General features: G+C 42.4%; 1 protein-coding gene across 4 annotated transcripts in view; it reads right to left on the bottom strand.

Moving 5' to 3' along the window:
- Nucleotides 1–23,963, bottom strand: part of agtpbp1 (ATP/GTP binding carboxypeptidase 1) — a 206,777-nt gene that overhangs the window by 59,024 nt on the left and 123,790 nt on the right. For all 4 annotated transcript variants that reach the window (XM_033017668.1, XM_033017669.1, XM_033017667.1 and 1 more), the window contains 4 exons: nt 23,567–23,650; nt 23,382–23,468; nt 12,287–12,435; nt 2,704–2,791 (listed from right to left, as the gene is read on the bottom strand). In XM_033017668.1, the coding sequence (XP_032873559.1) occupies nt 2,704–2,791; nt 12,287–12,435; nt 23,382–23,468; nt 23,567–23,650 (408 nt within the window). The remainder of the gene's footprint in view (nt 1–2,703; nt 2,792–12,286; nt 12,436–23,381; nt 23,469–23,566; nt 23,651–23,963) is intronic.

Below are 23,963 nucleotides of genomic sequence, written 5' to 3' on the forward strand. Positions count from 1 at the left end.
GAGGGAACTGGAGCATCTGGAGAAAACCCACAGTCACAGGGGGAATGTACAAACTCCGTACAGACAGCACCCATAGTCAGAATCAAACTTGGTTCCCTGGCACTGTAAGGCACTGTGCCACTGTGCTGCCGATAACAGCTGGGAAGAAACTGTCCCCGAATCTGGTGGTATGCTTTTTCAAACATCTGCTCCTCTTGACTGATGAGAGAGTAGAGAAGGAGTGGACCAGGGTGGGGTGGAAGATTGCAACCTTCACGTGGTCCGCCCTGTTTCAACTAATGCAATCAACTTGATGTGCACAAACGGGAGATCAAATAGAACAAGTTGTCCAACAACTTTAGGCTGTGCACGCCACACGAAAGAAGAAGAGTGACCAGGGTGAGACTGGTTCTTGATTATACTGGCAGCCTTGCTGAGACACCGTGAAATGTAGATAGAAGGGAAGTTGGTTTGCATGATGGTCTTATCATATAAAATTAAATGCAAGGTGTGTATTTTCTAAGAACTCCGAAGATCCTACAGTTTTGCTGATATCCCGAAACTTCACAAAAATGCACGATAAACCTGAGATTAACTAGTAATGTAAATATCAATACTCCGAAGACCCGACAATGACTCCGGTTGTAAGATAACACATTGTTCTCCACCAAGAAAATGTACAAGGCATGATTAGTAAGTTTGTAGATGACATTGAAATGGGTGGTACTGTGGACAGCAATGATGATTACCTAAAGTTACAGCAGGATCTTGATCAGTTGGAGAAATGGGCAGAGGATAGGTATATGGAGGTTAATGCAGATAAGTACATGGTCTTGCATTTTATGAAGTTAAACCAGGGCAGGAACTTCACAATGAACGGCAGTGCCCTGGCAATTGTTGTAAAGCAGATGTATCTAGGAGGGCAGGGACATAGTGTTCTGAATCTGGTGCCACAGATAGACAGATTGGTAAAGAAGGCTTTTGATACATTGGCCTTCATCAGTCAGGGTATTAATACATTGGTGAGGCCACACTTCAATTATTGTTTAGTTTTGGTCGCCCTGCTATAGCAAGAATGTAATTAAGCAGGAAGAAATTCAAGAAGCTTTCAAGGATATTGCCAGGGCTTCAAATATATTGAGGTTGGGAAAGCTGGGACTTTATTCCTTGGTGTGCAGGAGGCTGAGAGGTAATCTAATAGAGGTGCATAAGGTCTTGATGAGAATCGAAATGGTGAACACACAGAGTCTTTTACCTAGAGTAAGTGAATCAAGAACATGAGGACATAGGTTTAAGATGAAAGGAGAAAGATTTAATTGGAACCTGAAGGGCAACTTTTTCCACAGAAGATGGTGGGTATATGGAACAAGCTGCCAGAGCAGGTAGTTAAGGCAGGTACTATAACAACATTTAAAAGAAGTTTGGTCAGGTATATGGAATAAGAAGGTTTAGAGCCCGTTGCCATCCTGTATGACTCTACGACTCTATTAAACAACAAATAAAATACATGACTTCATCTGTGAGTATGGCTAGATGAAACTAAATAAATAAACATTGTTTCTTCTTTAAAAAAACAATAATTTCATGGTAAGACAATAACATATTTCAGTTTTTTATGCATAATAAACTGAATAAATAGAAATCTATATAATTAAAATTTTCATCTTGGCCACTTCCTGTCTGCGTTGTATATTGATTTTAGAAAAAACGCTACCATATATCGCTATGATTTTTGGCCATCTTACTCACAGTCCTCCTCCACTGAGCAGGCCGCTAGGATTTTTTCTCTCGCTTATCACTCGCAGCGATGAAGGTACCGCTCCTTACGGGGTGGGGGGGGGGGGGGGGGCAGGACAAAAAAACTCAGGATGCCTGGATGTGACTCAGTCACTCTGCAAGATCGTGAGGGAGAGGCCACGACTCTCATTCTTAGCTGAGAATCAACTGAACTGTGAGTCTGCAATGTACTTGTAATAAATGATTTGTTAGCCCTTAATGACAATGCCATGAGTTGTTTGGCCTGCTGCCCTGCCTGTGCTTGAAACTGCAATGCTTTATTAGGTCTGACTGTGTTTGGAAGGAATAAATGCTTTATTAGGTCCGACTGAATTTGGTTCAAAAGTCCTGCTCATTTTGTGACTTCCGCTTAGTGGACAGGTCGCGCTGATTGCGTAAATTCCGGTGAGTGCAGAGGTCCCGCTGATTGCATAATTTCCGGTGAGTGCAGAGGTCACGCTGATTGCGGAAGTGCCTCTGACTGCAGAAGCCCCAAAGTGGAGAGGCCGCGCTCAGCCGTGTGAGTATTCAAGAAAGTTTACTGCCATATATATAGCGTGTGAGTCAGTGAATGTGTGTGTATGTATGTATGTATGTGTGTGTGTGTCTGTGTGAGTGTGTCTGTGAGTGTGAGTGTCTGAGTGTGAGTGTCTGTGAGTGTGAGTGTCTGTGAGTGTGTCTGTGTGAGAGTGAGAATGTGTGTGTGTGAGTGTGTGAGTGTGAGTGTGAGTGTGAGTGTAAGTGGTCTCAGTGTCTGAGCTGCCAGCCCAAGAATCCATTCGTCCCACAACACCATGCTAGCGCTCCAGAAAGCCCCCCCCCCCCTCACTGGCCAGCAATATTGGAATTGGTGGAGAGGTGGAATATTGCATTTGGGGACCCAACGGGTCCCACTTAGTCCAGTAACAAATAAATATATTCTTGCACCAATATAATCACAATGCTTACTTGTAATAACAGATATCTGTTCCAGTTCGAACCCACCGTGGTCTTCCAAGCATAGCTTCTTGTACGGAATACATTATGGGATGCATACCTTTCAAAAGAAAATTGCAAGGGTATGTGATTCTAGTGTACTTAAGAATAAAAATGTAAAGTCAAGTATAAATTGCATTGCCCTTCAGTGCATTTCTTGAACTTGAAAGATGCAACATCTTCCTATACTTTCGATTCCATTGGATTTTGTATTAACAGTAAGAAAAACGTCAAGGGGAGACATTTCCGAATTGTGTTCAGGGCAGCCTCCATGAACAGAGTGTTTTTGGCCCAGCAATAAAGACTCTGGATCTGGTTCCAAGGAATGAGAGGGAAAATGAATGCAAATGGGAATATACTTAGCAGGCACGTGCCGTCAGGGTAGGCAAGGTAGGCACTGCCTACCCGGACTAAAATAATAAAATGGTAATTATTAAATATAAATAGTAAAGGCATGGGAGAATAATGCCTGATAGGTATAATTCTCCGTGCCTTTCATCCGCAGTACATGTAACATGTGAAGGTCTGTGCAGCTGACGTGCCGTCGATGCTGCTTCAAGCCGTCAATTTTCAGGGGACCGAAGGCAGCTGAAATTCTTCCTTTGCAGTACTGAGCATGCGCAGCGCAAGTTTCTTGGCGGATTTTTCAAACATGGATTGCCATTATCTTAAGAGTATCTTAAGAAACATAGAAAGAAGAATGGAGTTCGTGTTCAAATGATGTGGTACGTAAATTTTGTGGTGCTATATGTTTTTAAATACCGTATTTCCCGGCAATGAAGACGCTATTTTTTACCCAAAAATAAGGCACGAAAATTTGCATGTGTCTTGGAAGCCGAAATTGGAAGGCTGTTAGCCAAGAAAGATAGACTTGGCTATCCCTCAGCAGGCACGGAAATCGCTGTCAAAACATACGGGGGACACAATTTCTTGGCGGCCACGCGCACATGCGCATACACACGCGCATGCGCACACACACGAGGCTTCGGTCGAGGGCAACAGCAGCTTTGTCAGCCCTGAATCGTGGGGCTTGAATCGGCCTGTTCACGGGGTCTTTCATCGGCCGGTGGGGGCTTCAACATCGGGAGCCTCGATCGCCTCGATGTAGCAGCTTGTTTTTAAGCCGCGCCGAGCGCTGAAAGGCCCCGCGTACGGGCCGTTTCAACCCTTAAAAAGCAGTTGATAAAGTCAGAATTACAAAACATGGGCGGATTCGTCCCCCACCTCTCAAAGCAGGGGGGGGGGGGAACGTGTGTCCCCCTGTACCACCCCGGATTTCCACCCCTGTCCCTCAGTACAGCAACATCAAGAACGATGTTGAGGTACTGAGGGATAACCAAGTCTATCCCTCATTGCTGGCAGCTGATGGGAAGCGGCTGTAAAAGGACAGCGCCGCTGAGGGGAGACTTCCTTTCACGGCGTGTGGGGAGTCTAGCCCGGGCTAAAGTTGTGGGGAGGGCAGGAGCGTTGAGAAGGAGGGGGTCGGGGATCATGCCAGCAACTCACTTGCCCAGACACTCCGGGCGCGGAGCCACCGCATTGTGGCCGGGGGGAGAAGTAACTTGGGTGGCTACGAGCGGCCACCACCTCAGCTCCTTCTGCCGGCCCCCGCTCACCTCTGGCAGTGCTCTCCGTCTGAAAACCTCACTCCTGCCGCTCGCCGGCCTCACTCATGTCAGCCGCTTCCCGCAAATCCTTAAATTCCGACAGCGCGATTAAGGGACCAATTTAGGTTACACGGCTGTTGAATTTAAGGATTTGCAGGAAGCGGCTGACAAGAACGAAGCCGGCGAGCAGCAGTGAGAGATGTTCAGACGGAGAGCACTGCCAGAGGTGAGCAGAAGACACTGAGGTGGCGTCGAGTTCTGCTGTCCGGTTCCGAGGCCGCTCGCAGCCATAGTTGACCTTAAAGGGATGTTTCAAGTACAGACTACGGTAATTACATTCCCATAAAGATAGGTTACAGGACAGAAAGTCAGAGTTCAGGTGATGGCAAAGAACAAGAAGTAGGTGATATGAATGGCACGTCAAATGAACAACTAAATAATCTATAAATTGGCCAAGAAGCAAGGCAAAAACAATAATAAGACAGTGCAGAAAGACAATTAACATAAAAAGGAAATCAATAGTGTTGCATTGGCCTGTAAACAGCAAGTGCATAGTAAAAGCAGAGATTGCGACAGAGAGAATTGCTGTATGAGCACTTTGTAATGGTTATGGGCACATGAACGCTTTGTAATGGTTTTCTCCAAAGAAGCAAACTTTGCCAAGATCTCGGCAGATTGGAATACCGTTATGATCAGAGATAGCATGAAAAATTATAAGGGGGGAGATACTAGATCGGTTGGCAATTCTTTTATAGGGTACTGAAGGTAGTGTGGAAATTGCGGAATGTGTTTCTTGGTGGAAATTGCAGAAGGACTTGTCATTCTCTTTCACTCCTCCTTAGATGTAGGGAAATGTCAGCAAACAACTGTGACACCCGATCAAAAAGCCTGCAACTATAGACTGGTCACTTTAATTTGACGGTGGGTAAGTTCTTAGAAACAACAATCAGGGAAAATGTGGAAAACCTTGAGTAAATAGATGAGAGTCTGACAGATTTGTGAAGGGCAAATTGTGTTTAACTATCCAGCTTTTTATGTGATAATTGAGCAGATTGAAAAGCTAGCCCGCAAAATTTAAGACCAGAGATTAAAGGTGGAGGGACATGGAATTGGCTCAAGTATTGTAATGCTTAATGCTGTATAAAGGTATTCAACAAGTTGTCACAACATTTATAGCCTTTCTGAATGATTTTGTTGATTAGAAATGCCTTGGAAGTAATTGCTTTGAAACTGTTGATCTCCTTTTTTGTCCTTTTTTTGGGGGGGGATGGGGTATTTAACAGAAGAATAGCTATTTTACGGTAGACAAAGCGTTGGAGAAACTCAGCGGGTGCGGCAGCATCTATGGAGCGAAGGAAATAGGCAACGTTTCGGGCCAAAACCCTTCTTCAGACAATTTTTACAATTCTTCTCAAAGTGTAAAGAACTGCTTTTCCTTCTGGATGATGTTGGTTCCCAAGGACAAGTAATAAGATCTCAGTTGAAAAAAAATATATATTAATAACTTGGATATGGGTTGTGCAGGGTAAAATTTAAAAATTTGCGGACGACACAGATCTTGGAGGTATGGCAAGCCACGAATAGGATACTTATAGATTGAATGGCATGCAGAAGTGGCAGGCAAGTGGTAGTTGAAATTTAATCGAGAGAAGTGTGAAGTGAGACAGCTTTACAGGAAGATCAAGTGTCAATATCGTTTAAGCGGCACAGTTCTGAATGGTGTGCAGGGACATAGTTACACCTGGGTGTGTGCAAGTGCATTTGAAATTAGCAAGATACATTGAGGGCTGAGTTTGTAATGCATCATAAAGAACATAAAAGCAGGGAGGTTATGTTGAACTTCCTTCATTTTATTCATATGACACACGCGTGATTATAACCAGAAATTCTACAATTTTATACTAACATGGCTTAATGCGATATGAAAAATATGGGAGAACTATATTACTTCTTAAATGCACTGACAAAAGTCAGAAAAGGTCCAGAAGAGGCCTCATGAGACACTGCCTCTGGTACAGCATTTTGTTGTGACAAGCTTGATTTGGTAAATGCATGACAATGTAACAAGCATGAATTTGACTACTGTTGTTTAGTTTCAATAAATACAATAGATATTAACATCAAGTTGCTGTGAAGTTGACAATGATGTCTTTGTATGAAAACACTGGGTCCTACAAGCTTTATAAAACCTGGCATGTTTATTTTGCTGTGGTTATAAATGGAGTGAGAATCGCACTTTGAGAACAATTGTAAAATTGCCTGAAGAAGGGTTTCGGCCCGAAACGTTGCCTATTTCCTTCGCTCCATAGATGCTGCTGCACCCGCTGAGTTTCTCCAACACTTTTGTCTACCGTAAAATAGCTATTCTTCTGTTTAGAACCCCCTTCCTCCCCCCCCCAAAAAAAGGACAAAAAAGGAGATCAACAGTTTCAAAGCAATTACTTCCAAGGCATTTCTAATCAACAAAATCATTCAGAGAGGCTATAAATGTTGTGACAACTTGTTGAATACCTTTATACAGCTTTTGGCATTACTATCCACACAAAGACAAATAACAGAGTCAAGCTAGAATTTGAAAACTAGTAATGATTTAACTATCTCTGAGTACTGAGACAAATGGTTTAACATCTTACATGAACATAACATTACTGAAAGTTGATCATACATTTTAGGTGACAGATAATAGGTATTCTAGCTAATTTAAAATCAGGCAATATACTAAATAAATGGAAGCTGATGATAATCTAATTTGTCAGTCACTTTCGCTGTATGACATAACAACTACTGATAATATGAAATATATGATGAAAATTTGAAAATACATCTTGTCCAAATCTGAAATAATAGGTTGTAAAAATGTTGGAAGTTGCTTTTTCTTTAAAAAAAAATAATTGAATTGACATATTTATGGGAGGGTGAGGGGGGAAGGGGGCTGTACCCACTCCCACGATAGGGAGCTTTTGCATTTTTCAACTTGAAATTGTGCAATCTGGTGCATATGGTAGCGAGTCTTTTAACTTAACTTGAATGCAACATTTATGCTTTAAATTGGATTGGGTATAAATAAGGTTAGGCTAAATTACATTCCTGATTATATTCCACAGTAGCCAGGTACTGATCAACAGGTGCAGCACATGAATGACCTTAGTATATTCATATATGGAAATCAGATTATAATTCATGCTGTTATGTAGGTATGTTACAATACTTACCTTCAGCAGCGCTGCAATTCTGCCACTGGCCGTGTGCGCGATTTTGGCGCGTTTGAGGGGGAGGCGGGGTTAAAACGCGTTTTTTTTCCGACCTGGTCCTGGATTATATTTTGTTGGAGTGCAAAATTTTGCTAAAGAATCGTTCCGACGGCCGTTCTGTGTGTTTTTTTTTTAAATTCGCCCGACAAGTTAATCGCTGGAGTGATTTTAAAATCAGCTTCTGAAGCCGTCAACGCCAACAGCGGGGCCGGATTTTATGTAGGGGACAGGTAAAAGAAAGTAGTTTATTTATATGTATAAAAGTGTTTCTTAAGATGCACTTAATTCACATTTTTCCCCGAAGAACCGGCAGTGTATTTGCTGCCGATATGGGGGACGAAAATCACCGCAACCTCAACGTTCCAAATGGTCGCGTTCCAGAAAACCCCACTCGTAAGCTGATTTAAATGGCCATTAATTTACAGGTATTAAACATTAAATTCCTTCCATTTGGCCTATAAACCCATGACAATGAGATTTAAAAATTATGTTATATTGTGAATTCTTGTGTGAATGTTATTTGGACACTTAGGCTATTTAAAAATGTTAATCTATTCTTAAGAAATGGATAGATGTTTAGATTTAGTAATTGAATTTTGTAATTAGCTACAATTAGGTAACTAACTAATTATATGCTTTAATTTCAAGTCATCGAAGTAAGATTGTTTCATATTTGTTTCAGAATGCTTCAATCTATAATAACTGAACATTTATTTCAGTTCTCTTAAATTTTAAGAAAGTTATGGGCTTTTAAATGTTCTCGATCACAGCTTTTGTGTTAAGTCAATGAAAAAGCAATAGGGAACAAGATGCCAATTTCCGAGTTTGGAAATGGCCATAACATTTTTAATACTGAAGATATGAAAGTGAATTAGGTGTCAAATTAAACTTCTTTTTATGCGTTATCTGATGGGATAAATTAAAGACTTGATTTTTTAAATCTCAACATTTTGTAACATTGCTATGTTATGCATATATATAAAAAAGCAAGGGGAGTCAGACTTCTAAACACTGTTCTGAACAAATAAATTAATCAACCTTACCCTTTGACTCTAGAAACAAGACGAAAATAATGCCACATATTCAACCAAGTATATGGTTCAATTAAATTAAAATATATATGTAGAACATATATATGGAAACAGGCCCTTTGGCCCACCAAGGACAATTTACAGAAGCCTACAAACCTGCACTTTTTTCGGATGTGGGAGAAACTGGAATATCCGGAGAAAATGTGGTCAAAGGGAGAATGTACAAATTCTGTACAGACAGCATCCGTAGTCAGGATCGAATCTGGGTCTGTGGTGCTGTAAGGCTGCAACTCTACCGCTGCGCCACCGTGCCACCTCATTAAATTATTTATTCTGTAATGTTTATTATGGTGTCACGTCAATAAAGATGAACACATGATTCTGATTTCTGCCCTTAGTTGGATAACAAACATCTCCAGTCATTGTGTTTTACATCTAGATAGCTGTTTTTCAACCTCTTCAGTCTGAAGGTCTCGACCCAAAACATCATCCATTCTTTCTTTCCAGAGATGCTGCATGTCCCGCTGAGTTATTCCAGCTTTTTGTCTTTATCTTCAGTTTAAACCAGGATCTGTAGTTCCTTCCTACACACTATGTTAAGCAAAACAGGTCATATTCTCATAATATTATCCACCTCAACTAAGTCTTTTCTTCACCTCCGTTGCTGCAGAGAATCCCAGTTATCAAATCTTTCTTCAAAGAGAAAAAAAAATCCAGCCCTGCCTCTTCATAAATCGCCCCTGAATCACGTCTAGAGCAATTGCACCCTTTCGACAATGTGTCATAGTCTTACAGCATAGAAACAGGCCCTTCATCCCAACTTGTTCATGCAGATCAAGATGCCCCATCTAAACTTGTCCCATTTTATCCACATTTGGCCGATATCCCTTTAAACCTTTCCTGTCCCCAGACCTGTCCAAATGTCTTTTACATGCTATTTTACCTGCCTACTTCCCCAGGCAACTCGTTCCTCTCTCAGGGGTGTCAAACACATTTTAGGTCACGGACCGGATTGGGCAAAATGCGACTTCATGCGGGGCGGATCAGTTGTGCACACGCGAATGCACCCTTTGCATTAATAAACCATTTGAAATCGAACAATAGCAGACACAGATGTAGACCTAACAAAACAGATTGTAAATTTGCACAACTGCACCTAATTTTTATTAACCTGCTTCCAGCAATCAAATTCAGATAATGAACACAGTTAGTCTCTAATTTTTATTGAAGCGATTGAAGTGAGGGTGTGTGTGAAGGTGTGAGAGTGTGTGAGGGTGTGTGTGAGGATATGTGAGGGTGTGTGTGAGCATCTGTGTCAATGTGTGTGTGAGAGTGTGTCAGTGTGTGTGAGAGTGTGTGTCAGTGTGTGTGAGGGTGTGTGTCAGTGTTAATGAGAGGGTGTATCAGTGTGTGTGAGAGTGTATGTGTGAGGGTGTGTCAGTGTGAGTGAGAGTGTGTGTCAGTATGTGTGAGAGTGTGTGAGATTGTGTATGAGAGTGTATGTGTGAGGGTGCGTCAGTGAGTGTGTGTTTGAGTGTGTGAGGGTGTGTGTAAGTGTGTGAGAGTGTGTGTGAGGGTGTGAGATTGTGTGTGAGAATGTATGTGTGAGGGTGTGTGCCTGTGTGTGTGAGGGTGTGTGAGAGTGTGTGTGCCAGTGTGTGTAAGGGTGTGTGTCAGGTTGTGTGTGAGAGTGAGTGTCAGTGAAGCGGCGACAACACCCAGAGTGAGCGGACATTCGGAGACGATGATGTCTGGGGAGCGTTTCCCTCACTCCCTTCCCCTCTTCCCACCCCCCCCCCCCCTCCGGGAATGCGGGCCCGCCCAGGTGCTCTGTGTACAGCTGGGGTCCGGGGGAGGCGAGGGTCAGTGACCCTGGAGGGAGTCGGGCATCGGAGCGGAGCCTTAGACCGAGATTCATCCTGGCGGCTCCGGAGGCGGCACAGACGCCCACTCACCCGGTCCGCTCCTGGCTTTGAGCTGGGGTTAAAACTCCATGGGGTGTGGACAGAGCGGTCGCCGGAGTTTAGGGTGGGAGGTGTGAGCGGTGCCTCAGGGGTCGGTGCTGGGACCACCCGTGTCTCACCTATCACACCATCTGCACGGGATTTTATTTTCCCCCCAAATCATGCCGTGGGCCGGATTGGACCCCTTCGCGGGCCGGTTGTTTGACACCCCTGCTTTAAACCAATGCCCTCTCGTTCTTTAATCACATATCCCGGGAAAAAGATCTTATATATTCCCCTCATAGTTTTTACTTACCTCTAAAACAATTTTTGCTTTATTTTGAACTTCCAGCACCTGCAGAATTTGGTTCCATGAATGTCAAATGGAATCATTAGTACTGCAGTTAGATTGCCATTTTAAATAGTATGCGATGTGTCTAAGACAATCAAATTGCTCGTTCTTTACGGGAAATTCGCTGACAGAAAACTATTCTCATTGGTGAGTGTGGAGGAGATCTGGAAGCCTTGGGTAAATTGAATTGCTCGTGACTTTATTTATTTATTTATTTATTTAAAATTGAGAGTGAGAAATTCAGTGATCAGCGTGAGAGAATTGCGTGAAATGCGTGAGTTTCACGCTCAATGCGTGAGAGTTGGCAGCCCTGATGCAGGGAATCCTAATGATAACTTTCTCTGTGGCAGGCAGAAGCAGGAACAGTTTTGTAATTTAGAGTCATCATCTTGTAATGCGAATTTAATTCTGCTCTTTCCATATATGCTGCCAGACCTGGTAGGAGGTCTCTTTTTATTTAGATTTCCAATATTTTGTATCTGTTAGTGCCAGCACTTTTTCTCCTTCTCATTCATCACCTAAGATTCCTCCGGATAGACCTGATCTGATTCATGGTCCTCGATCACCCAAACTCAGTCAGCATCACCAACCTTTATGCCATTTACCTCTCTTGATCTTGACCCTATCACAGGCTGTTCTCTCCACTCCATTTAAAAAGTGCAATTTCCAATGTTTCCCAGTTCTTATGGAAGTTCATCAACCTAAAATACAATCTGACCTGCTCAGTATTGCCAGCAATTTTTTTTTTTTTTTTAATTCTCTTTTCTTTCAAATCCCATTTCCTGCTCTACTGCCCTTTGTAATCTTCTCCAGACCTCCAACCGAATACATCTGCTATCGAGCATGTTACAACAACTGTACATTAATTTCCAGAGACTCTTAACTATTTTTGTCTCAAAGAGTTTTAAAACCTCTACTTAGTTATCTATTCCTCCTCATCTCTTCAATATGATTTTGTCTGATAATTCTCCTAAATGAAGTGCTCTAATATAGGAATATGGGATAAGAGTTTGTTGTCTCCATTACTTTGCTCACTTCTCACCATCAGCCCTCTCCACAACTGATTTTCAAATAGATAAATGATAGGCCCCAAGAATGCATAACTGCTGTTTAATCTCAAATGAAAAATAAGTGAGTTTAAAATGTGAATTGCAAAAATCAGTCACAAGTATGGTGATTATACAGTGATTAAGAAATTGCTTGTTCACTTTTCACAAGGAAAAAAAAGTCTCATTATAAACGTAATCACCTCTTCGACACAGACAATGACTGGTGTGAGAAAAAAATAATATTGTTCAAATTTACTGTCTGTGCTTTGGCTCGATAGAAATTAATAAGCAACCAATACTTAAAGGTAAATGTAATATCTTACCATAATTAAATTGACTATTAGACTTTTCACAGTTGATAATATTGAATCGATAAGGAATAGCATTCCTCATTCCACTCACTTCAAAGTAAAACCATTGGTGATGATGATTGCTGTTTATATCAGAATTAAGAATCAGATCGTATTCAAGCCTAGAAAAAGATAAAGGCAATTGGATAAATTTGCCTAGTAAGCTACAGGCAAAAGAAAAACAGCAAGGGAGAGAAACCACCAATATGGCAAAACTACCATTAACATCTCAACTGCCCATTATACGTAGAAACATAAAAAATAGGTGCAGCAAGAGGCCATTCGGCCCTTCGAGCCAGCACTGCCATTCATTGTGATCATGGCTGATCGGCCCCAATCAATAACCCGTACCTGCCTTCTCCCCATATCCCTTGATTCCACTAGCCCATAGAACTCTATCTAACTCTCTCTTAAATCCATCCAGTGATTTGGCCTCCACTGCCCTCTATGGCAGGGAATTCCACAAATTCACAACTCTCAGGGTGAAAAAGTTTTTTCTCACCTCAGTCTTAAATGGCCTCCCCTTTATTCTAAGACTGTGGACCCTGGTTCTGGTCTCGCCCAACATTGGGATCATTTTTCCAGCATCGAGCTTGTCCAGTCCTTTTATAAGTTTCTATAAGATCCCCCTCATCCTTCTGAACTCCAGTGAATATAAGTCTAGTCTTTTCAATCTTTCCTCATATGACAGTCCCGCCAACCCAGGGATCAATCTCATGAATCTATGCTGCACTGCCTCAAACACAAGAATGTCCTTCCTCAAATTCGGAGACCAAAACTGTACACAATACTCCAGATGTGGTCTTACCAGAGCCCTATATAACTGCAGAAGAACCTCTTTACTCCTGTACTGAAATCCTCTTGTTATGAAGGCCAACATTCCATTAGCTTTCTTCATTGCCTGCTGTAGCTGCACGCCAACTTTCAGTGACTGGTGTACAAGGACGCCCAGGTCTCGCTGCACCTCCTCCTTACCTAACCTAACCCCATTGAGATAATAATCTGCCCCCTTGTTTTTGCCACCAAAGTGGATAACCTCACATTTATCTATATCATACTGCATCTGCCCACTCACTCAACCTGCAACCTCCAAAAGAATAGAATAGAATCTTTAATTGCCACGCAACCAGGGTTGGTGGTATTTGGGTTCGGTACATGATGGTACACTGCTTTTGTTACATACCACTAATAACACAGATCACCGTAATAAAGTGCATCCATACCACATCACAAATCACAAATCTCACCAACAATACATAGTGCAAAAGAACAAACAAAGACCATAGACAAGACACTGTATACATCAAAAGTCATATTATTGTCTGATTATTGGACGGAATTGAGAGTTCTTATTGCTGAGGGGAAGAAACTGTTTTTAAAGCGGGTGGTTTTAGTAGCAAGTGACCTGAGGCGCCTCCCCGAAGGGAGAGACTGAAAAAGGTGATTTGCTGGATGGGAGTGGTCCGAGATGATCTTTTTTGCCCGTTTTGAGGTACGTTGGAGATAACTGGAATGGATTGAGGGGAGGGGGGAGTTGATGATCCTGGAGGCCTTGGAGACAATGCGTTGTATTCTGTGTAGTGAGTGACTATCGGGACTAACATCCTCTTCACAGTTCACACTGCCACCCAGCTTTGTGTCATCCACAAACTTGCTGCTGTTGCTCCTAATTCCCTCTTCCAAATCATGACTATATATGGTAAACAGTTGCGGCCCCAACACCGAGCCTAGCGGCACTCCACTCGCCACTGCCTGCCATTCTGAAAAGGACCCGTTCACTCCTACTCTTTGCTTCCTTCTGCCAACCAATTTTCTATCCATGTCAACACCCTATCCCCAATACCATGTGCTCTAATTTTAGTCACCAGTCTCCCGTGCGGGACCTTATCGAAGGCTTTCTGCAAGTCTAGATACATTACATCTACTGGCTCCCCTTCATCCATTTTACTTGTCACATCCTCAAAAAAATTCCAGAAGATTAGTCAAGCATGATTTCCCTTTCATAAATCCATGCTGACTTGGACTAATCGTTTTACTGCTATCCAAATGCCCCATTATTACCTCTTTAATAATTGACTTCAGCATCTTTCCCACCACCGAAGTCAGGTTAACTGGTCTGTAATTCCCCGTTTTCTCTCTTGCTCCTTTCTTGAAAAGTGGGATAACATTAGCTAACCTCCAATCCACAGGAACTGATCCTGAATCTATTGAACATTGGAGAATGATCACCATCGCATCCACTATTTCTAGAGCCACCTCCCTGAGTACCCTAGGATGCAGACCATCCAGCCAAGGGGATTTATCATCCTTCAGTACCATTAGCCTACCCAATACGTTTTCTCGCCTAATGAAAATTTATTTCAGTTCCTCTACCCCCTTAGATCCTCTGTCCTCCAGTACATCTGGGAGATTGTTTGTGTCTTCCTTAGTGAAGACCGATCCAAAGTACCTGTTCAACTGTTCTGCCATTTCCTTGTTACCCATAATAATTTCACCCATGTTTGCCTTCAAGGGACCCACATTTGACTTTGCTACTCTTTTTCCCTTATCATATCTAAAGAAGCTTTTACTGTCCTTCTTTATATTCCTGGTCAGCTTCCCCTCGTACTTCATCTTTTCAGCCCTTATTACCCGTTTTGTTTCCTTCTGTTGTCCTTTGAAAGTTTCCCAGTCCTCTGGCTTCCGGCTACTCTTTGCTGTGTTATACATCTTTTCTTTTAGTTTTATTCTATCCCTAACTTCTCTTGTCAGTCACGGTTGCCTCCTAATCCCCTTAGAATCTTTCTTCCTTTTTGGAAATGAAATGATCCTGCGTCTTCCGGATTATGCCCAGAAATTCCTGCCATTGCTGTTCCACCGTCATTCCTGCTAGGATCCCTTTCCAATCTACCTTGGCCAGCTCCTCGCTCATGCCTTCATAGTCAGTCCCCTTTGTTCAACTGCATCACCGCCACTTCCGATTTAACCTTCTCCTTCTCAAATTGCAGATTAAAACTAATCATATTATGATCAATACCTCCAAGCGGTTCCTTTACCTCGAGTTCTCTTATCAAATCTGGTTCATTAGACAACACTAAATCCAGAATTGCCTTTTCTCTGGTCGGCTCCATTACAAGCTGCTCTAAGAATCCACCTCAGAGGCACTCTACAAACTCTCTTTCTTGGGGTCCTGAATCAACCTGATTTTCCCAGTCTACCTGCATATTGAAATCCCCCATCACCACAGTGGCATTACCTTTGTTACATGCCAGTTTTAACTCCTGCTGCAACTTACACCCTGCATCCGGGCTACTATTTGGGGGTCTGTAGATAACACCAATTAGTGTCTTCTTGCCTTTACAATTCCTCAACTCAATCCACAGTGACTCTACCTCGTCAATCCCTATGTCTTCCCTCGCAAGGGACTGAATTTCATCCCTACCAGCAAAGCTACCCCCCCCTCCTCTGCCCACCTGCCTGTCCCTTCTATAGGATGTATAACCCTGATTATTAAGTTCCCAGGCCCGATTCTCCTGCAGCCACGTCTCAGTAATCCCCACAATGTCATATCTACCAACCTCTAACTGAGCCTCAAGTTTATCTACTTTACTTCTTATACTTCGCGCATTCATATACAATACTTTTAATTCCTTACGCATCTCACCTTTCACATCGATCCCTATTACACTTGGCCATACTCTCCTATCCCTTTGTGAGCTTTCTTTCCCGTTAATTCTGGGGTCATTAATTATCCCTTTACTCTCTTTCCCTTTAACTCCATCCTTGACTATCCCATTTGACAACCCCCCCCCCCCCCCCATTTAGTTTACAGGGTCGAGATGGCCTGTTTCCGTGCTGTAATTGTTATATGGTTATATGGTTATAAGCAGTGGCAAACCTGCCTGCCAGAATGCTGGTCCCGCACCTGTTAAGGTGCAATCCTCCCCTTTTGTACGAATTGTACGATCTGTTTACAGCACCTTTAATTTTTTTTTCCTGTATTTTGTTTCATACTTCCTTATGACATAGGAGGCATTTTCAGCCCATCAGCCCATGGCTCATGTAGCAACCCTGACGGAAATTAATTTGTTTCTTATGAAACACATACTGTAATTATTGATGGACTCATGACATTATGATTGGTTGGTTAAGGTAGCAATACTACCTTGGTTTCCTGATGTAATATTTATCACAAGACAAGCACATTAAAATAATTTGAGTAAGGATTTACTATAGAGCAGCATTCAAGAGTCAAGAGAGTTTTATTGTCATGTGCCCCAGATAGGACAATGAAATTCTTGCTTGCTGCAGCACAACAGAATATGTAAACATAATACAGAACAGGAGATAAAAGTTCAGTGTGTCTGTATACCATAGGCCATATATATACACAATAAATAAACAGATAAAGTGCAATAGTAATAATAGACTGTTATTGTTCAGAGCTTGTTTGATGTTGTGTTTAATAGCCTGATGGCTGTGGGGAAGGAGCTGTTCCTGAACCTGGATGTTCCAGTTTTCAAGCTCCTGTACCTTCTTCCCGATGGCAACGGAGAGGTGAGTGTGTGGCCAGGATGGTGTGGGTCTTTTATGATGTTGGCAGCATTTTTGAGGCAGTGACTGCGATTGATCTCTTCGATAGTGGGGAGCGATGATGGACTGGGCAGTGGTAACAACTTTCTGCATTTTTTCCCGCTCCTGGACGTTCAAGTTGCCGATCCAAGCCACGATACAGCCAGTCAATATGCTCTCTACAGTGCACCTGTAGAAGTTCGAGAGAGTTCACCTTGACATACCGACTCTCCGTAATCTTCTCAGGAAGTAGAGGCACTAATTCTTTATAATTGCATCAGTGTGCTGGGACCAGGAAAAATCTTCGGAAATATGCATGCCCAGGAATTTGACATTTTTTACCCTTTCCACCATCGTCCCAATGATATAAACGGGATTGCGGGTGACTATCCTACACCTTCCAAAGTCCACAATCAGTTCCTTGGTTTTGCTGGTATTGAGAGCCAGGTTATTGTGCTGGCACCATTTGGTCAATCGGTCGATCTCACTTCTATACTCTGACGCGTCACCATCAGTGATTCGTCCCACAACAGTGGTGCCGTCGGCAAACTCAATGATGGAGTTCACACTATTTCCGGCTACATAGTCATGTGTATAGAGTGAGTACAGCAGGGGGCTGAGCACGCAGCCTTGAGGTGCTCCCGTGCTGATTGTTATCGAGGATGACACATTTTGACCAATACGGACAGACTGTGGTCTGTGAATGAGGAAGTCGAGGATCCAATTGCAGAGGGATGCGCAGAGACCCAGATCTGAGAGCTTGGTAACCAGCTTGGAGGGGATGATGGTATTGAACGCTGAGCTGTAGTCTATGAACAACAGCCTGACATACGAGTTTTTGTTGTCCAAGTGTTCCAGAGCGGAGTGGAGAGCCAGTGAGGTCGCATCCACCGTTGACCTGTTGTGGCGGTAAGCAAACTGCAGTGGGTCAAGGTTCTTGTCGAGGTAGGAGTTGATATGTGCCATAATCAACCTCTCAAAGCACTTAATCACCACAGACGTTAGTGCCACTGGTTGATAGTCATTGAGGCACGTCACCTTGCTCTTCTTGGGCACCGGTATTATTGATGCCCTTTTAATACAGGTGAGAACCTCAGACCTCAGAAGTGAGAGGTTGAAAATGTCTGTAAAAACTCCAGCCAGTTGGTCGGCACAGGTTTTCAGACACGACCGGATATAGCATCAGGTCCAGGCGCTTTCCAAGGGTTCACCCCTCTGAAGGATCTTCTGACGTCTGCCTCTGTGACTATGACTGAAATACCATCACGGCGAATGGGGGCTCGTGAAGGCATATCAGTGTTCTCCCTATTAACGCGTGCATAGAACGCATTGAGCTCGTCAGGGAGTGATGTTTCGCTGACATTTGAGCTGCCTCCTGATTTCGCCTTGTAGGAGGTGATGGCATTCAAGCCCCGCCACAGTTGCCGAACATCCGTCTCATCCTCCAGCTTGGAGCAGAAGTCCCTTTGAGCCTTTTTGATGGCCTTACCAAGGTCGTATCTGGACTTCTTGTAGACCTCTGCATCTCCATACCTGAATGCCCAGGATTTGGTCTTCAGAAGAATGCGGATCTCATGGATCATCCAAGGCTTCTGGTTTGGAAACACTCGGAAGGTTTTTGTTGGAATGCAGTCCTCCCCACATTTCCTTATGAAGTCTGAAACGACTGTGGCGTATTCATTCAGGTCCGTTGCCGAGTCCTTGAACATTGCCCAGTCTACAGACTTCAGGCAGTCCTGGAGTTGTTCCTCTGCCTCCCCCGACCAGCTCTGTGCAGACCTCACCTCTGGGGGTGCTCTCTTCAATTGCTGTCTGTAGGCAGGAAGAAGCAGCACCGCAGTATGGTTGAATTTACCGAAGTGAGGGTGAGGGACAGAGCGATAGGCATCCTTGACGGTCGTGTAGCTGTGGTCGAGGGGGTATGGTCCTCTGGTGCTGCAGGAGACATGATGGTGGAAGTTAGGGAGCGATTTCTTCAGGTTGGCTTCGTTGAAGTCCCCGGCTACGGTGGTAAACCCAGGGTAAGCCGTCTGGTGCTTGTTGACCACGGCGTGCAGCTCCCCCAGTGCCAGATGTACATCTGCCTGGGGTGTGATGTAGACTGTGGTCAGGATGATGGAGGTGAATTCCCTCAGAAGGTAGAAGGGACAGCACTTCACCGCCAGATGTTCGAGGTGTGGAGAGCAGGAGTTGGATAGGACTGCCACGTGTAAGCAGCACGCAAAGTTGACCATGAGGCAGCCACCCCCTCCTCTCACTTTCCCAGATTCCAGTGTACGGTCCATGCAATGGATGGAGAAACCTTCAGGCTGGACTGCTGAGTCTGGGGAGCTGGGGTTGAGCCATGTCTCTGTGAAACAGAACACAGAGCATTCCCTCAGCTCCCTTTGGTAAAGCAGCCTTGCCCTTAAGTCCTCCACTTTATTTACATTGGCTTGTAGGATGGGAGGGAGAGGGAGTCAAAGTCCCCTGCGCTTCAGTCTGACCTGGACCCACAAAAATATTCTGACTTCACATCCTTCAAGAAGCAATGGTTTGTTCACCTCTTAGCAGGAGATGCTAGAATGTCTCCCACTTCAGTCACTGACCTAGCCTGACACTGGTCATCAAACGAAACCTCATAGCAAATGCATGATTGGTCATCCCACGACCAGCCTCAGGTCAATCCAAAGTGCAAACAGCCCTTATTGTATTGTATTATGAAATGTTCACTATAAAAAACACCTATACATTGATTGTCACATTGTTTCCAATTCCCAGATTAATTGGGAAAAATACTTCAAAATATATTTTACTGATAAATATTTACGAATATCTTGAGCCACAAAAGTCACTGTGTAATATAGATCTCTCTTTTTTATGTTGAATTCTTTGATTCAAGGAGTTTCAGTGAGTATGATGCCAAGTGTTAAACATGAATGGTGGATGGTTTGCAAACATAATGGAAAAAATTAGGAATTGATGTGGAGATAATGGTGTGATAACAGCTAATGGTGGAAGGGGACTCTGGGCAGATGGGATTCAAAGATCTTAGGACTTGCAAGAACAGGTGTCTGGATTAAATGAAGGAGAAACCTATGGTCAGGTTCGAGCAGAGGCATGTGTAACCATTTCAGATGTTAAATCTGAATGCTGTATTACCTAAAATATTTGTGCTAGATCTTGAGTTCAAATATTAAGGTTTATCTCACCAATGGCGAATCTACATTGGAAATAGATGAAAGAAAATTTGGCACTATAGCAATCAGAGGTGAGTAGGGAGATGGGGGAGAAATAAGCACAAGGATGTCCCTCAACTGCAAATGTGAAAGGAAGTTTGCTACGGTTTCAGCAGCAAGGATACAGCCAATGAGGGGCAACACAGGAGATTTAAAAAGAAACCGTTGGATCACGTGCTACTGAGCGGAGGAATAGGAAGATAGGACAGTTGTATGAATAACTGAGGAGTGATGTAGGAGGCAGGAATTCCGATTATTGGACCATTGGGATCTCTTCTGTCAGAGTTGGCTTGTACTAGAGGGACGGATTGCACCTGAATTGGTGGGGAATCCGTTTGCAAGTGCTACTAGAAAGGGTTTAAACTAGAATAGCAGGGGGGTGGCATCCAAAGCAGTAGTGAAGCAGGTGGGAAGCTGCAATTTGATACAGAGGTCAATGACAGCAAATTTTATAGACAGAACAAGCAAGAGCATGACAGAAAACAAGGAAAAATGATTGGATTAAATTGCATACATTTCAAAACAAGAGGTCTAATGGGTAAGGCGGATGAACTCAGGGCGTGGATGCGTCTCATTATGTCTCATGCGACTGAGACATAACCATTACTGAAACCTGGCTATTTAATGTTCCCGGTTACAGGTGCTACAAGCAAGATAGAGTGGGATTAAGAGAGGAGAGGGTGGGGTGTTGCTTTACTGATTAAGGAGAACATTATGGCAGCAGTCCAAGGTGATATTACTGAGGGATAGTCAGGTGAGGCTATATGGGTGCAGCTGAGAAATAATAAGGGGATGATCACCTTGCAGGGATTGGCAGTGTTGCTTTGTGACAGTACGCCCAAGCATCTCTAAAAAGATAAAAACTGGATTTTCACACTTAAAAAAAAATAAAAATTGACAGTAGAGATTTGGCAAAGATTTATAAATTGTCATTATCCATAATGGAGTGTCAGAAGACTGGACGATGGATAATGTGATGTCTCTATTTAAGAAAGGTGCAAATAAAGTACTGGTAATTATAGACCAGTAGGCCTAACATCTGTGGTAGGCAAATTACAGGAGAGAATTCAGAGGGAAAAGATATACATGCATTTGGAAAGACAAGGATTGATTAGAAATAGCATAGTTTTGTATCTCACAAATTTGATTGAGTATTTTGAAAAAATAACGAAGGAGGTTTATGAGTATCAGGGTCGTAATTATAGTTTTTTAGTTTCAGTAAGGCCTATGATAAAGTAAGATGGGATAGGATCCAGGGAGAGTTAGCTAACTGGATACAGAATTGGCTTCACAGTATGAAGTAGAGGGTGATGGTGGAAGGTTGCCTTTCAGACTGAAGGCCTGTGACTAGTGGTGTGCATCAGTTGTGCACTTGCTGTTGTCATCTATATCAACAATTTGGAAGAAAATATACATGGCATGGTTAAGAAGTTACAGAAGGCACGAAAATAGGCGGTATAGTAGATACTGAAGATGGTTATTAGGAACTACAGCAATTAGGCAGAGGAATGGTGAGATAAGTGTAAGATATTACATTTTAGCAAGTCAAACCAAGAAAGGACCTTCTCAGTGAACAGTAGGGCCTTGGGAAATGTTAGAGCGGAAGGATCTAGGAGTACATAGTTTCCGAAAAATGGCATCGTAGGTAGATAGGGTGGTGAAGGCAGCTTGTGGCACGCTGGCCCCTTCATCAGACAGACAACTAAACAGAGAAATTGGGGTGTTATGTTACACTAAATGCTGAAGGTTGTACAAAATGCCGGTGAGGTTATACTTGGAGTATTGTGTTCAGGTTTGGTCACCTTGCTCTTGGAAAAATCTCATTAATGTGGAAAAAGTGCAGAGAAGAGGTTGGGCAGGATTGGACTTTATTCCTTGAAGTGCAGGAGATGGAGGGATGACTTTGTAGAGATGTTGAAAATCATGAGTGGCATAGAGATGGTTAATACAGTCTTTTTCACTGGACAGGGGAAATCAAGAATTAGAAAGAAATAGGTTTAAGCTGAGAGGGGAAAAATAGGAACCCGTGCGGCAATGTTTTCAGATAATGGTTGGTATATGGAACGAGTTGCCAGACGAAGTAGTTGACTTATTAAGGTACAATAGAACATCTAAAAGTTGTATAGACTGGTACATGGATAGGAAAGATTGAGGATTTGGACCAAATGAGAGCAAATGGGACTAGCTGGGATGGGACAGCTTGGGTGGCATGGACGAGTTCAGCCAAAGGGCCCGTTTCCATGTTGTATGACTTTATTACTCTAAGATATTGAATTTCCCTAATTGTTGCTCCACAATTAATGCCACGTACCCCACCCAGTCTTACCCTTGATAATAGCTTGGTCTCAGCTTTAGAATTTGCCTTAATATCTTTTGGTGCTGTCTCAACTTTTGTTGAGTGTATATAGTACAAGCTTTAAAAATAGTCACTGTTAACTTGTTGTTTATTACTACAGAGAAGCTGACACAAAGTGGTCAGTAGGTTCACTTTACAATCAGAACTAGCTAACAAGAATTTAATAAATGTATTTAATTTAATTTAATAAAATAGTGTACAAGTAGGAAATCAGTTTGATTAAACTTTATTTGACTAAGTGACAACACAATGAGAATATGTACTAAATGTGAATCAAAGAAAATGGGGACTGGGCAAGAAAGTAGACACCATGATGTTGGTCAGGTACATGGATAAGAAAGGATTAGAGGAAAGAATTAGAAGGATATGTGTCAAAAGCAGGCAGGTGGGATCAGTGTAGATGGGGCATCTTCATTGGTATGGGCAAGTTGGGCCGAAGGACCTGTTTCCATGCTGCATGATGCTATCACTTTATATTATTACACATTATATACAGCTTTTGACAAATTTCCATAGAAATGTATTAAATAAACTTCAAAATTGTTGAATTTCATTGGGAATGGAAAACAAATTGGCTAAAATTTACAACTAAATTAATCATAGCGCGTTATATAGAGCAATTTAGTATTGTCACTCAATTTCCAATATTTGAATCAGTGCTGGGTGGACACAAAATGCTGGAGTAACTCAGTGGAGTAATTTGAATCAGTGCTCGTAGCTGATGTTAAAGGAAATGGAGACAACGAGAAAGGAACTGCCTTCAAGACAGTCATTCAAATATCAGTCACTAATAGCAAGATATAATTTCCAGAGCAACCTCCACCCCCAAACTAAAATCTGCAATTCTTTATTGCGGAACAATTGTTTAAGACTAGCTAATAAAGTCTGGTATTCAATATTCAGGATTTCTGCCCCCCCTCCCAAAAAATCTCATCAATCTTACTTTCTAATTTGAATTGCTTTTCGAAGATTTCCAGATTCAAACTGCGAATTGAACCTCAACGTTTCTCCATCTTCGGATACAGGATAGCTGAGTGAGAAAGGAGGATAAAACAGTATCCAGTTAGTAACATCCAAGTTGAACATTCAGCTAAAAAGCTGAAAACTGAGAATCTTTATATAACTCACCTGAGACAATCAAGATCATATATAGTTTTGTCAATAATGTCATTTGCATGAATTAGTCTCTCAATATCTTGGAATATTTTTGTTCTGTGGTAGAAAAAAAATAATGCCCATAAATGCAGTTTTTGCATATATATGTTAAGTATGTATTTTGAAAACAGTGTATTGTTTTAATTGGCTACTCACAGCTTAAAATATAGTAGGGAAAGTAAATTATTCAAACAACACCAACAACATCTTTCCATAAACAACTCATGAATCTAATTCATTGATTTGGTTTGAGGTTTAAACATATCCTTACCCCTTATTAGACATTTCTTTATCATACATATAAATAAGTACAGCAGTTCACAGAAATTAATAAATAAAAGTTGAATGGATTACAATTTTCTTTTTGGAT

The sequence above is a fragment of the Amblyraja radiata genome, chromosome 3, assembly GCF_010909765.2.
Source record: "Amblyraja radiata isolate CabotCenter1 chromosome 3, sAmbRad1.1.pri, whole genome shotgun sequence".
In the NCBI taxonomy this organism is placed as follows: Eukaryota; Metazoa; Chordata; class Chondrichthyes; order Rajiformes; family Rajidae; genus Amblyraja; species Amblyraja radiata.